The sequence below is a fragment of the Halictus rubicundus genome, chromosome 2 (assembly GCF_050948215.1).
Source record: "Halictus rubicundus isolate RS-2024b chromosome 2, iyHalRubi1_principal, whole genome shotgun sequence".
In the NCBI taxonomy this organism is placed as follows: Eukaryota; Metazoa; Arthropoda; class Insecta; order Hymenoptera; family Halictidae; genus Halictus; species Halictus rubicundus.
In genome coordinates, this window is record NC_135150.1 from 24,765,009 (window position 1) to 24,779,838 (window position 14,830).

Sequence of the window (14,830 nt, forward strand, 5' to 3'; positions counted from 1 at the left end):
GATTGGATTACATTAGCTTTTAGTACATTATTTCATGAGATATTTTTGGAGCGAAAGGACTTGAATTTGGATACAATTATTTATTATATTGGTACAAAAGGGTCAGTGAAATAATCGTGAACCGACATTTTTTTTTTTGGTGGATTTTATAGGAAGCAACTATCGCGAAGATTTCACAGCCTGGTTATCGTTTCGCACAAAGCAGATTACTTCAAGCAGTTATACGATTGCGAGTTCGATACGTATGATATACAGTTTAACGTCGGTTCAGTTTTTGTTATCACACTTTAAATTAAATGTTGTCTCCCCCGGTTGTTGTGTATCGAATCAAGTCTTCGGTATAGAATAGCGCATCAATTATAAGTAAGTATATGTGATGATTATACAAATTCACGAAAAACATTTCTAGGTTAAATGGAACGGATCTTGTTTAATAAAGGGCATAGTTGGTTATAAATATTCAGAAGTTCGTGGCAAATTTATCAGGACTGTTGGAAGAATTTTGACGGAAAATATCTAGCCTGCGACAGGTGCTACTAATTTATTACACGCTTCGAATATCATATTTTTCTGATTTTTCAACGTATCCATGACGCTCACTCGGATAAATCGTAAAATCAACTGTAAACTAATCAGAGCTACGTAAGCAAAAACGAAAAATACAGCGATCCTTTGATGATCGAATGAGATTTATCCAGATACATTGTGTAACATATAAAACTTTTCATGGTTACGAAGTATGCAGAATTAAAGGTATCCAAATTTTTATTACACAAAAACATTGCTTGTATCGTTCATATTTTCAAATCGAATTAGAATAATGGAGAAGTTCATAGGAATTCACCAGCTAAAAGGGATACTAAAACATTTTCCAAGGAATATTAAGTTTTCTTTTGCATATGGATCAGGTGCGTTTCAGCAGTTGAACAATCAGTCCAACAACATGTTGGATCTTATTTTTGTCGTTCGTAATATAAATCAATGGCACGCAGAAAATTTAGAACTTAATCCGAAACACTATGCCCAACCTTTAAAGTTGTTTGGACACAGGGCAATCGCCAATGTGCAAGAAAATTGGGGAGCCAAACTGTATTACAATACATTAGTTAAGATGACAGAAGGATATACTATCAAATATGGAGTAATCTCTGAAGTTTCGCTGATAGAAGATTTATTAGATTGGAACGACTTGTATTTAGCAGGAAGATTACACAAACCAGTCAAAGTATTGGTGGAACCAAATGGACAGTCTCAACTACCTACAGCTTTAGTACAAAACTTACATTCGGCCGTGCACGCTGCGCTTTTATTGTTACCACAGCATTTCACAGAAATTGATTTTTACAAGACTATAGCCAGCTTATCTTACATTGGCGATTTTCGAATGACCTTCGGCGAGAACAAAGATAAAATTAACAATATCGTATTGCCGCAACTATCACAGTTTAGAGAATTATACAACCCAATTTTACAGCATTTTGAAAATTATGTGGATATTCCAAAGTTAGATCAAATGGCTGTTACCTGTCACCAAGATACAAGTCCAGCTACAAAAATACACCATTTGAATCAGTTACCTAGAACACCGCAAATTAAACTTGTTAGAGCATGGTCGCAGGGTCCACGATCAAAGGATACAGAAGACTGTTTGCGCACAATCGCGTATGATCCCGAATGCAGCGAAATATTAGAGGAGTGTTTAAAGCAAATAGTCTGGAGGTCCAGCGTCACGCAAAGTCTAAAGGGGATCGTTACAGCTGGATTTGTGAAATCCGTTAAGTACAGTGGAACAAAGATAATGAAGATGTTACAGTCGAGTCCTCCAGCTAATTTGCTTCCCAAAGCAGAGTCGAATCAGAGTAAATTCGATAAGATAGAGACACTGAAGAACCAGACACAACCGAGGGGAACAGACAAGCGCATAGAGTAGTAATTACATCCCTTTTAGTTATACTTTAATTCTGTCATATGTACTATTGTTCACACAGCTATGTTTTTCAATAAACTAGTCCAGTTAAATTGCGACTACTTTTTTTTTAGGTATTGTTTAATGTCCCGGCGATTTTAAAATACTGTTTCCGAAACGGTCTGCGGTGTACTTGAGTTTGTTGCTTTTTCTGGCTAGTATAAATGTTAGCGGGCGAGAGTCATCTCTACTGTCTGTCTGCATCCATTGCTCTTATAAAGTATTATATAATGCGCACGTCGCAAATGTTACCGCTGTTGAAAAATGATATTTCTGGTACTTTCAGTGTCTGATTAAATCTCGAGAACAATGGATTCTGATTCGGAGAGTCAAGACAGCGACGAGGGCCGGCGATTTCGTTTCGAAGCAACCCGGAAAGATAACGTGCGACCAGAGCCGAAGCTTGGGAAACGCGCGAGATCGAAGCCAGATTACAAATCCGACCACGACGACGCCGAATACAAAGAGAGGAAAGAGAAGTCAAAGCACGAGAGCAGCAGAAGAGAACGGAGATCCTCGAAGGAGCAAGAGACCGACGACAAGGACTTCAGACACGCCTCGAAGTATTCGAAGCACAACGTTCACGAGGTGAAGAGCTCGAGACGCGAGAGCAGCAAAGAAGGGAAGGACTATAAAAGCGCGAGGGATGCCAGCACGGACTCCAGAACGTTCGCTTTGTCTTCCAAGCAGAAGATCAGGGACGTGAAACAGCACAGGAACCGGGACCGGAGCGAGCACCGGAAACACAGGTCTCAGGATCGGTCGCACAGCAGAAACGAGGACGATAGGTCGCAGAACGACAAGTACAGGAACAAGTCGCACGAGAAGTACAGGCACCGGTCCCGCGACAGAAGCTACCAGTCGCATAGGCAGAGGTCGTCGGACCACGGCCGATCCCGAGGCGAATTCGAGAAACACAACTCGCATAAGAGAGCTTTAACGAAACCGGAGACCGAACAGCAACGGCTGCAGGAAGTCTCTTCGCCCAAGAACACGGAGCAGAACCGTACCGACAACGAGCTGCCAGCGGCGAGAGATTTGTCGGCTGAGAGCCACGAGTACAAAGAACTGGATCTGTCAGAGTTCGATGTCCTGTCGGAGACGGATGAGAACCTGTCCGAGGACTCGGACGCGAAGGACAGTTGCACGTTGTCGCGGTACCATAAGACCAAAACGAAAAAGAGAAACTCGAATGACGGGCATGAGAACTCGAGCAAGAGACAGGCGACAGAGAACGAACATTCGGACAGCTCTCCTAAGGTAAATGCGAGGAAGGACGACCCGTCCTATGGTTCCGGCAATAATAATCCTGGTGCCATTTCAGATTCCGCGTTTGGTGCCGCGTCGCCTATATTAACGGGATCAATCATGGAAGATCACGACAAACGCTCCAAAACCGATGCAACAGATAAGACGACCGAACCGAACAGTAAAGAAGACAAGTTGACCTCCGGAGAGACAACTTCGTTACACCTTGGCCACCACGATTCTTCAGAGTCCGCGAAAGCATCGTCCTCCGACGAGGACACAGCTTACGGTCCAACTTTACCACCGCAATTGATCACCGACGACCACGCGAACGATGACGCGGGATCAGCCAAAAATCCGAGCTTCATTGGACCTTGCTTGCCGGAGAGTTATGTGCGAGACGGGACCGAGAGTCTCGAAGCTGACGCCACGGACCATGACGATAAAAACGATTCCGATATCGAGATGATATTCGGTCCAGCGTTGCCGCCGCATTTGCTAGAACAGAAGCAGAGTAATGGAACAGAAACGAAAGTAATAGGTCCTGCTCTACCGAGCGCAATTCAATCCTCCCACGACGAACAGATAGAACAGTCAGACTCCGAGAACGAAGATGCGATCGGCCCTTTGCCGGTCGATCATCCAGCGTTGAGAAGTAGTTACGTTTATAGACAATTGGAGCACAGGGCACAACGAATTAAGAACGAGCAAATGAACGAGGTAAGCTCCGTTGCAATTCGCACAACAGAGTAAAAGAAGACGTGTAACGTGGGTATTGTTGATCGTTTTAGGATAATAGTACTGTGACTCAACGAGAAGAATGGATGACGGAATTACCACCGGCGCAAATCAGCAATCTGCAACTGGGTCCACGGAAGTTCCGTGTTAGGGCTGGTCCAGACATGTCTGATAGATCATGCTGGACGGACACTCCGGCTAAGAAAGCTGAGAAACAGAAACAAAAAGTCAGTGGAACATCGTCTTTTTATTCCTTTAGCTTATCGAGGAAGATCGCCAGCCCGGAAATTCAGAAAATTATGAAACCACGGGGATATATTCTTTCCCTGTTTAACACTAGGTTTACAGAGTCTATCTAAATTTTTTAACATTTCTATAATATATACCTGAAGAAAAAAAGTTTGTTAAATAATTTCTCATGGACGCATCTTTACAATCTCAATAATCGTAAATTAAAAATATTAGAACGCGTCGCTTCGACGAGTCCCATAAACCTAGTGTTAACGCTAACCGTACCGAGCAAAAAATGTGACTGGTATACGTCGTTTTACAAAAATTACAAGACTGAATTTAATTAGATTTTCCGCAATTTTTATAAGGATGCGTGCTTGAATGAAGAAATTTATTTAATTATTTCTGATGGAACCATCTTTGTAATTTCAAAAATTATACAGTAAACAATGCGAAGTTAGTGTTAATAGATCCAATTTTAAATTTCCGTCTTTCACTTTCTGAACTTTCGGGAGCTCGCGTGAATTTGGCCAGCGAAAAGAGTATCCTAATTTTCTGAATGTCCAGGTCGGACGTCTGCCCTCGTCACACCTATTTTGTATGCCAGTGATGACATAACTGCTTCATTGTTTTAGGAAGAGAAAGAGCTCTGCGATTATCAAAAGTCCTCTACGAAATTACCCGAGAAGAGTCTCGAAAGCGAAGCCGGAAAAAGCAAGAAACGCGAGAAATCGCTTTTGGAGTTGCATCAGAGCAAGCTTCAAAAGAAAAAGAAGGTATTGTGTTTTTTTACGAAAATTCGAAATTTCTTTGACATGCGAATGGTGAATGAACTGTTGATTTCAGAAAGAAGAGAAGGAAGCAAAATTGACAGGTGAACAGACTGTCAGAAGACCATTCGACAGGGACGTAGATTTACAGGTGAATAGATTCGATCAGGCTCAAAAGAGTGCCATCATAAACAAAGCACGATGCCTCGACGATAGGTTCTCTCGTGGGAAAATTTAAGAAATTTGTAGGAAGTTTAGAAATCTTTACAAGAATTATTAAGTTCCGCGAAGCATACACTCGTAATCTGGCTCACTGTAAGCGATTTCGCTAATGAGTGCCTTCAACCATAAATAGTACCAATCGACTTTCATTTACGATTGCGTCGGATTTCATTTTTCTTCTCTTTCTCGCTTCTTAAACGGTTTACATTGTTCCATTTGTTCGCTGCTCAATCATTTTAGCGATTGTTAATTGTTAATACGAGATGTCATCCTTTTTGAAAAGAAGCATACATTCTCGTATCGCGCATACATTTTGATGTATGTTCAATCAACGATTCGGGATATGTATAAACGAATGAATTATACATAACATCCTTTTTATTGATTTTGCTGACATTTATTGCAACTCGGATCTGTCTTGTGTATATATATTATACTATAGAACTGTATCCCCTGTAAATGACTGTTCTTCATTACATCAGATGTATATATACGTGTAACATTTATCTATTGTATTATAAAACATTGTAATTCACGGAAGCTATACACGTTAAGCGAAAATACGGAACTATAAACAACGTACATACTGTGTACAAACATTGAAGACGACATACGCTTCTCTTTTTTGTTCTTGTGTCACAGACCCGATTTTTTATCTGTGATAGTTGGGGAAAAAAACTATGTCAATGTACTATGTTTATCGTCTAATGTAACAGTTGCGGTTGCACCATGTGTACTTTAAATATACTTTTTAAGAAAATCATTATGTACATTTCATTTGTTTAACGAACCAAATAAACGATTTTTTACTGAAATTACAAAAAGAAGTGCTCGAATTCCTTAAAGAAAAATGTTGAATCTTTGTCCTAGACTGTTATTAAATTTTTGACTAAACTGATCACTTACTTCATTTCGTGAACAATCAAAAATTATATTATCTATTCTATACGTGTCAATTAGTTAACAATTTTCAAATATTTTTCTAGTTGCAATAGGGTAACGAAGAGGTAAGTGATAAAGGGTTCAACAAAAATATCGTGTTCAGTGAAAACGACAAGCGACATTACAAGCAACGACGGAGCATATATTTTCGACCTTATTTTCGATCTTACGCTTGGAATTCTTTATTTTCGTCGCCGCGAAAATCGATGGGTCATAGGTTGACATTTAATTGAATTTAAATTTAGCGCTTGCACCGCGTGAGCGAGTACGTCCGGCAGGGCTCTGTCAGATAGCTAGGTTCCTCGAGAAGATCGAGGGAAACGTCCGCATATATCTATGACATCCGCGTGACTTCAGTGATCGTGTTGCGAAAAAAATTCCTCGTAGATCGTAGTAGCCGTATAAATAATTCCCGGATTTTTCTGGACGGCCGCTCGGGATCAGTTTAGTGGTCGCCGTTATGAATGAAACGCGACGTTGGATCTGACATTTCCTCGTGAACTTTACTCGGCGGATTGAATCAACGTCGCAGTCGATCTTGTGTCGTCGTGCGGTTTCTATGTACGTATCGTTCGCGAGACTTGGTATAATAAACGCCTCTTCGGTCCGCGCGAGTCGCTGCTCCGCAACTACCGAGAGAGAAAAGAAAAAATCGAGGAAGACGACGACGACGAGGAGAAATAGGCGCAAATGACACGCGACGTATGAATGGTGTGTGCGTCGCGTTGCACGCTGCTGATACATCGATAAATTACGTCTGTTTTGGAACCGTGTATGTGTACGCGTTTGCACACGAGCGTTACGAGCCGATCGTACGCAGCGTTCTCGGCTGAATGAGAAACAAGAAAAGTGCAATAGCAGTACGTATAAAAAATCTATATGCACGGTCACGTCGATCGTTATCCACGGGCAAAAAGAATCTCTTCGTCAGGGTTAAACGAAATTTGTCTTTCTCTCTCTCTCTCTCTCTCTCTCTCTCTCTCTCTCTCTCTCTCTCTCTCTCTTCGTGTGTATCGTTACGCGACCTGTTGTGTGTTCGTGTGCGCGCGTACACACACACACGCACGTACGCACGTCGCTTTTATTCAAGCTGATTGATACACATTGAGAAACCCATTATTGTTGTCTATTCGGTTGTCGTGTTCGATGTGTCAAACTTCATATACGTCTCGAGGCGGCGACTTCTCGAAATAGTCGGGGGAACAGGTACGATTCTTGTGGTCCCCCCCCGTTGTTTACAATTGTTTATCTGGCAATTAAATGACGCAGCCGTTCTACTAACGGTTTACGGCCAGACGTTAAATATGAAGTTTTAACTATGTCACTTCTCACGGTCCGCAATCGAGTCGGATTCGAGCGTTCGCTCGGGCCGAATTGAAAATTACAGGTTACGAATAAGTTCTTTGTCACGCATCGGGCATTAATCGGACGTATGTCGTCGGAGATAATGAAATTGTACAAATAACTTTCTAACACGGTTTGAATATGGACACTCGCCGCGATCTCTCGGTAATGTTTCCGGATCGTTGTCGACGATAAGTACGCAACAAGGAAGTGTGCGAGTTTTGAAAAACGTTCGACGATTTTTTCACCGTTTGCGGAAGGTTGTTCGCGCGGTGCTCGTTCTTACGGAATCTTTTGTACAATGCAGATTTTTACTTTTTCAGGACATCGGTATCCCGTCTCGTGTAATGGAGATATTCTTGTCTATCATCTGAATGTTATGTATAATGAGTTGCCCGAGGGAGTTTTCGGTGGAATATTAAAGTTGACAGGACGGTGGATACTCGCAATATTTTAAAACATGAGACAGTGTTGCCTGAACCATCAACTTCAGCTATGGTTTATGTTCCTTATCTTTTGCGTGATGTGCAACAGAGCAGACATACTAGCATTCTCTGCTGTCGCCAGGCATCACATCGAAGAGGAATTCAGTGACATGCCAGCTAGATTCGGTGGTTTGATACCAGCTGAGGGAATTAAGGTATTACCATTTGGTCCCAATGCGTTGGTCGATCATTTTAGTAATATACTTTCAAAATGTATTAATGCGTTGCCTGCCGAGCATATTTCGTTGGTTTTGCCTCTGGTGCCAAAGTGAAATTGCCCATACAAAAATCACATATAAATATACATATATATATTTGTATATTTATCTATGAAAATATTGACATGTTTGCATGTACATTTTAAAGCGCTATTCTAATATTAATTGCACTTACAAAATTATAAACATTATCATTTTCGAAGTTTACGCATTTTTGTCAAGTTTGGTTGTGCTGGTCAGTTATGACCACCACTGCAGTCATCGTGTCAGAAAACAATTTGATCTCTGCTTCGAATTTCACCTAATCATTGATTACATTTCACAGTGTAATTGAATAAGTGTCGCACGAAATTCTGAATTACATTAACTTTTGTTAGGGCATGGTGGTATACTCAGACCCACCAACAGCGTGTCATGAGATACAGGGTCCTCCGAACACTACCAATTACAATAGTAATTGGATAGCTTTAATTGCTCGCTATAATTGTAGTTTTGAAATAAAAGTTCGAATGGCACAAAAAGCTGGATACGATGCTGCAATTATACACAATATAAACAGCAATGAATTAGGTAAATATGTTCGTTTGCAGTACTGTACAATGAATATAGATTCGTTGAAAATTGCTCTGATGATTGTATTTTCATATATCTACTATTGTTCAACCATAAATACGTAATGTGTTTTGTTGTAGAACCAATGTCAGCAAAAGATTCAACAGGGATTAGGATACCATCTGTGTTTGTCAGCGAGATCACAGGACTAATTATCAAAGAAAATTATTTATACGACCAGTTGTATTTTGTACTAATTAACGAAGGCACTCCATTTAATATTACACATTTACTTCTGCCTTTTGCTATTGTTGTTGGGATATGTTTTCTAGTCGTGGTTATTTCTTTGGTGAGAACACGCGACAACTACTAATGCTATTCAGAGATGTAATCTGTTATGTTTTTAGAAAACGCGTCCGAGTATAAAGTGCTTATCTTTCAATTATAGATTGTTAGATGCATCAAGGATAGAAGACGGCAAAGAAGGCACAGGATGCCGAATTCGAGCTTGAAGAAAATTCCTACGCACAAATATACCAAAGGTGACCCATACGAAACATGTGCTATCTGTCTAGATGATTACATAGAAGGAGAAAAATTAAGAGTATTACCCTGTGCTCATGGTTGGTATAGTTGAATTCAAAGCTTTTCCGTCGAAAGAACAAATATAACGACGATACAAAATAAACGTTTTCAGCTTACCACACGAAATGTATCGACCCGTGGCTAACGAACAATCGTAGGGTCTGTCCAGTTTGTAAACGAAAAGTTTTTGCCGCGAATGAGCAAGTTGACGTTAGTGACGAAAGTGATTCGAATGCTGACGATACGACACCTTTAATTCGTGACGGTCACCAAGGTAGTAGACCCTTAAAGCAGCTAAGAGCTGCTGATTCTCTTGCTGATGATTACATTGTCCAACCAATTTCAAATCAATATTTCTGCAGGCACCCAGGGTGGAACGTTTACGCGAAGTTACATGCGCTATCTGAGGGATAATGCTTTTCCGCCTGCCCCGGAGACGCTGCGGCAGGATACGATTCATTCTGGCAGCAGTTCCGATTCTGATCAGTTCTCCGAGGAATCCGAAGACGGGGCTAGCGCGAGTGCCGGAGAACCGTCGAGCAGGATCGCTTTCGTGAGTTCCGATGTTCACAGCATTAATGGTAAGAGACCTCAGTTTCTATCCGCAACCCTTTCACTACGTCGCCATCGGCGATGATCTAGTGATCCATCCGGTGTAGATCAGCGTTCCTCAATCTTTCTGTCGCGCGACCCAATACATTTATTCACAATGGTACCACTGTCCAAGTATTAGATCATCTCGTCACCTGTATCGTTTCTTACTAGACTGCGGACTTTTATACAAAATAAAAATTGTCTGGATTAATTGCGAGATACAGGATCTATGTTGACATTCATTTCGTTTCTGAATCGTTTTAATGAGTTCAAAATGATGCAACAAATTCTATGAATGTTTATACTGTTTTGCATTTAATTTCTGTTACGAGTGCACAAATTCCGAAGTCTACTTATTAAACTTCACGTAGGATTAAATGCTTTAAACGAGCTAGAGGTTTTTCAATTCAAAACTTAGATTACGACAGGACTTACGGGATGACTTAATATTTATGAAATACAATTTTTAAGAACTGGGTAGACCAGAGACGACTTTTACATGTAGAAAGTAATACTCAAACATACTCGTTTTTATGCTAATATTTCTACTATGTACAATCAGCTTTATCATTGCGTTGGCCTTTACCATTAATGAAACTATTTTCTATATAGAATGTAGGGATACAGTAATGTAATGTATCAGAAGCGACGAGAGGTGATAACTTATTGCATAAGCAAATCTGCTGCGCAACTTTATCATATTCGGTTCAATTTAAGCCTTATCACTAGATTGTGGATTTATGTGCAAAATAAACAGAAATTTCTTTCTTCTTTTAATAATTTTAATCAGCTGAGATTGATGCATCGATGTTCTTACATTCTTTTAGTTTGTCTACTGTCTTAAATTGTACCTACTCATTCTTGGCGTAAATGCATAAAATCCGCAGACTACTTATCTCTGAACAAATGATTGGTGACATTACTGTATTTACAATGCTGGATGCCTGGTTTGCTCGATCGAATACTTTCTGCCTGGGGTGTAAACGAGACAAGCAGTTTCAGGATTATAATAACCGCCGAGATAGTTTGAGCCGTATTTATTAAAAGCTCTTACATGGACGCTACGAGCAAGAATAATACAAGATAATTTTTAATCGCTTCGCATACGAACTAATCGCAGTCCTTGCTCCGACGTAAGTCAGCGGCTACCGTTTCACGGTCCATTAAAAGTTTCCCATGCCAGAATGGTTGAGGAACGCTCTAGACAGCGGTAGCACTCCTGAATGCAATGCTCACTTTTGTTAGATCCGTGAAACCAGTTGGACGATTGCGATCCGAAGCAGAGAAAGGGTTGCTAGCGTGTCGAAGAAAGCGAGGGCACGGTATACAAACTTTATGATTTAATGTTAGGCGAGCTGTCGGAGCTGGAGTGTTCCGGGATCAGCACCTAACCGTACACGGTGACATTGTACACGGACACCGAGGAGTTTTCCAACGGCCGGTCGTCCAGGAAAAACCCATGCAAATCGAGATTGACCGCCGTGCCAAGAACGAAACGTTGAACCCGAGCGCCACGGACTCGATAAAGGAGAGAAATCACGTTTCCGCGTAAGACACCGCTGCTAGGTTCATCTTCTATTCGCCCTCCGTGAGATCTCCAGTTGTCTTGAGCAAAGATATTATACCGAGCGTCCACTGGAACGTATTAACGGTTCTTTTTTCTTTTTTATTTAGACTCTGGCATCGAATGCCAGAGTCGCATGATCGTGGAAACGGAAGAGCAGTTTTTTCGAACAGTTTAGAGAGTCTCGGCGTGTATCCATTGTTCACAGAAGTATTACGGTTCATCGAGCGAGCGCGATAAACGATTTTGTGAAAAACGAGACACCATTGCGGAAGGTCTATTGTAAATCTATCTTCTTTCGTCGCACTGTTCGTAAGCTCTTCAAGCATTTCTTTTCACGTACTGTGTTTTATATGGGAGTAAATGGAATTCTTTTTATCGAGAACGATCTGCCATTATTTTATTGACATCAAGATCATTGTTACCCCCCCCCCCCAACCCCCAATCAGCTTATCTTGATTAAAGGTCGCTTTGAACGCATGAAAATTGTTACTTTGATAGTTAAGACTGCTGATTACTTTTCTAGGCTGTCTAAACCGAGTGGTCCGACGTTTTTGTATGAAAAGGACAGTGGTCAAATAAACCTCGGCACCCGGTATTTGCAGCATGGCCTACGTATTTTATGTTTGCACAGAATTATTTGGTTCGCATACGTTATTATCTTTTCCCTTGACCAAAGGGTACGTTTATGTCGGAGATGCGACAGAATCTGTAAAAGCGGCGATAAAAGTTGCTCGAAAATATCTTCGACGTGTTTAAAGCGAAGCTGTGATAATGTTAGGCCAGTGCAAAAAGGTCGTGCTCGATTTCGTATTAACGAACAACAAGGAATCGGGCACGAACTTTTGCGCTTAATAGTGCAGTTTCAGTTGTTTACCACGTTCTCTACCAGCATTTATTTCACTGTTTACCTTCTTCGTTAAAATGTTTAGATGGAGGGCAACGTACCTCCTGTATGAAGTATTAAAACAATTTAGTAGAAGGAAGCCAGGGATTGTCTCTGTATTATGCTGTACACTCATAGCTTTACTCGAATCACAGATGAGTCACTTTAAACACAAGTGATCCTGAAGAATTATTACCACCTTCCGCAGAATAGTAGGTAAACGTAAATTTTGTGGTGCTTCCTATTAATTCGAAGAGACATGGATTTGCAGAGTCAGTTATTTCATCTTGCAACTTGTTTGAAATAATTTGCGTCTCTCTGACCCTATAAAGGAGATCTAAAAACCGCTTCGCTTATTCATTTGTTTACGTCCACTCAGTTATGTATCAACATCGAGAACGACGCTTGCTCCCTGCTTCTATGCAAACACTTCCGTTATAAAATCATAGAGTACCACGCGTCGCTCTGACCGTTTGTCGCATCTTCAACATAAGCGTATCCTAATACAGTGACTTGTGCGATCGATCAAGTGCCTCTTAAAACAGAATAACTTTCTTTTACATTCACCCAAACGACTTGAACTTTTTTGAGAAGCTAGAAGGATCAATTTACTAGATGATGAGTAAACAAAACTTGAAATCTGCGTTTTGTAGATTCACGTTAGTTACGTGTTGAAAATCTCATCGACGAACGACGAAAAATCGCGAAAACAACAATTTCGTAATCGTTCGCAGCTCGTTGCAAGATTGGCCGATTTCGATGAAATTTTCAGCATGTACACAGTCAACATGAATCCACAAAACGAATCTTCATTGTTTACGTTTTTGTTACAGGCTCAGATAAAGAAGTTGCGAAAATCAACCGTTAAAATTTTCTTTGTGGTCCGGTAAATTAATCGTTACGGGTTTCGAAAAGCTTCCAAGTCGTTTGGATGAACTTTTGAAAAGGGTGTTCTATTAGAAGGTTGCTCGATGAACGAAGCGAGTCGCTGTACGTACATTTCTGTTCCGTTTAAGCGTACTCTGTTAGACGTTACCGAACGAACGTGCGCCAGCTCGGCCATTCCATGAACGCTGGACGTAAAACGCGTGCCATCGTGCGGCACTGTCTGCGATGGATTTGTAAATATTATTTCCTGGTATATATATACATATATATATAACTTATGGGAGAGGAAAACGTGGGAGCCTCCTTAGCGCAGAATCTGCAAGACTCTTTAACAGTAACCAAGGAAAGCTTTAACGAGAAATATTTCCAACGTTAGACGTTGTTACGTTGACGAAGTTCAATCTGTAGATTTAAGTATTCGCGAGAGAAAGACGCCGACAAACGATTTGCCTGGAGGCACGATGAAGTTCACGCTGCGATTATGAAATTTTACATTGATAAAAACGAAAAACCAGAAAGAATGAAAAAAAGAATAAATATACAAGAACGTTTTCATATTTCATATACCGAATCGTCAGTCTCCGCACGGGGATTCGATACATTCGTATTGTATAGGTGACATTAGTGTTCACTGTCATTTCTTAATCATACAAGGAGGGGAGAGGGGACAAAGTGTCCGGAAGAATCAGCTGGCAAAGATAAATATCTGCAGATTAGGGGTACGACGACGTTGTCCCGACATGTTGCTTGGTCATTGTTAATATAGATCCTTCGGGAATAAAAAAGCGGAAAGGAAGGTTGTATAAACTGTGTAAATAGTGTGAGAGATAACGTTGTTGTGTGTGTATATATATATATGTATATGTATGTATATTGTACAATATCGGAGATTTAATTTTTACTCGGTCACTACGACGCGCCTGGCTCGGAAGAGGAGCGGGCCCGCTAATGTCTCATCGTTTAACGTTAGGTGTACTGTCTAAATAAAAATGAAAGATATTTATATTTTGTATTTTACATTATGCTGCTGATATCCTTGAGCGATACCGAACGAGGACGTTCGCGTTCATGTTAAATCAAATTGGTGTACGCGCTAGATTTACGGAGTTAGATATTATTAGACTGCGGATTTTATTTATGAGAAAATCGAGTAGGCGTGATTTAAAACAGTAGAGACATTGGAAGAATTTTAAAGTCTTGCTAAATGATTTTCAGCCTATTGAACTCATTAAAAAAAAATGAACTAACATTCTATTTCAATCCAGTCTATTGCGCTTCGGGCAGAAAATTTTTGTTCAATCGTTTATCATTTTTCTTATAGCGTTCGTACGTGGTACAGTTTCGCGTATTTGTTTAAGTGAATCGGGCACGTAAATCTAGCGTCGAGTGAAATTGTTTCAGTAAAATCGCGACGAGAAGCTCGACGTTTTTCCAGCGTTTATCGGTGATCGCGTCGAGTGTTTTTCCCGTGTTTCCACGTTTTATCAAGCGAAACAACGGAACGCGGGCATATTTTTTTCGCGACTATCTCGATCGCTGACGGAAAGAATAACAATTATTGCGGCGACCTCGAGGCACTTTGCAAAGAAGAGAAACC

The 14,830-nt window shown here is 40.7% G+C and overlaps 3 protein-coding genes across 11 annotated transcripts; all 3 read left to right on the top strand.

Annotated features, from left to right (window-relative positions):
- The first annotated feature begins 73 nt into the window (after window positions 1-73).
- On the top strand, window positions 74-6,002 carry LOC143365704 (uncharacterized). Of its 6 annotated transcripts, none has more exons than XM_076806113.1 (6): window positions 74-363; window positions 447-530; window positions 2,253-3,934; window positions 4,006-4,179; window positions 4,819-4,959; window positions 5,030-6,002. In XM_076806113.1, the coding sequence occupies exons 3-6, from the start codon at window positions 2,276-2,278 to the stop codon at window positions 5,189-5,191; spliced, it is 2,136 nt and encodes a 711-aa protein (XP_076662228.1). In that variant the 5' UTR covers window positions 74-363; window positions 447-530; window positions 2,253-2,275; the 3' UTR covers window positions 5,192-6,002. The 6 variants fall into 6 exon arrangements, with proteins under 6 accessions (XP_076662228.1, XP_076662229.1, XP_076662226.1 ...); XM_076806114.1 differs by having other exon boundaries at window positions 465-530; XM_076806111.1 differs by having other exon boundaries at window positions 74-338; window positions 410-530.
- Window positions 528-2,162, top strand: LOC143365705 (phosphatidate cytidylyltransferase, mitochondrial). Of its 3 annotated transcripts, XM_076806117.1 has the most exons (3): window positions 528-753; window positions 830-1,929; window positions 2,041-2,162. In XM_076806117.1, coding segments are annotated over exons 1-3 (1,128 nt in total). In that variant the 5' UTR covers window positions 528-726; the 3' UTR covers window positions 2,042-2,162. The 3 variants fall into 3 exon arrangements, with proteins under 3 accessions (XP_076662232.1, XP_076662234.1, XP_076662233.1); XM_076806119.1 differs by having other exon boundaries at window positions 528-1,929; XM_076806118.1 differs by lacking the exon at window positions 2,041-2,162 and having other exon boundaries at window positions 830-2,032.
- A 388-nt stretch (window positions 6,003-6,390) lies between the features above and the next one.
- LOC143365707 (E3 ubiquitin-protein ligase RNF13) lies at window positions 6,391-14,250 on the top strand. Of its 2 annotated transcripts, none has more exons than XM_076806123.1 (8): window positions 6,391-6,977; window positions 7,785-8,101; window positions 8,542-8,734; window positions 8,857-9,065; window positions 9,165-9,339; window positions 9,414-9,575; window positions 9,664-9,882; window positions 11,141-11,279. In XM_076806123.1, exons 2-8 carry the CDS (start codon window positions 7,922-7,924, stop codon window positions 11,146-11,148), a joined length of 1,146 nt encoding a protein of 381 aa, XP_076662238.1. In that variant the 5' UTR covers window positions 6,391-6,977; window positions 7,785-7,921; the 3' UTR covers window positions 11,149-11,279. The 2 variants fall into 2 exon arrangements, with proteins under 2 accessions (XP_076662238.1, XP_076662237.1); XM_076806122.1 differs by having other exon boundaries at window positions 6,393-6,977; window positions 11,246-14,250.
- The last annotated feature ends 580 nt before the right edge of the window (window positions 14,251-14,830 follow it).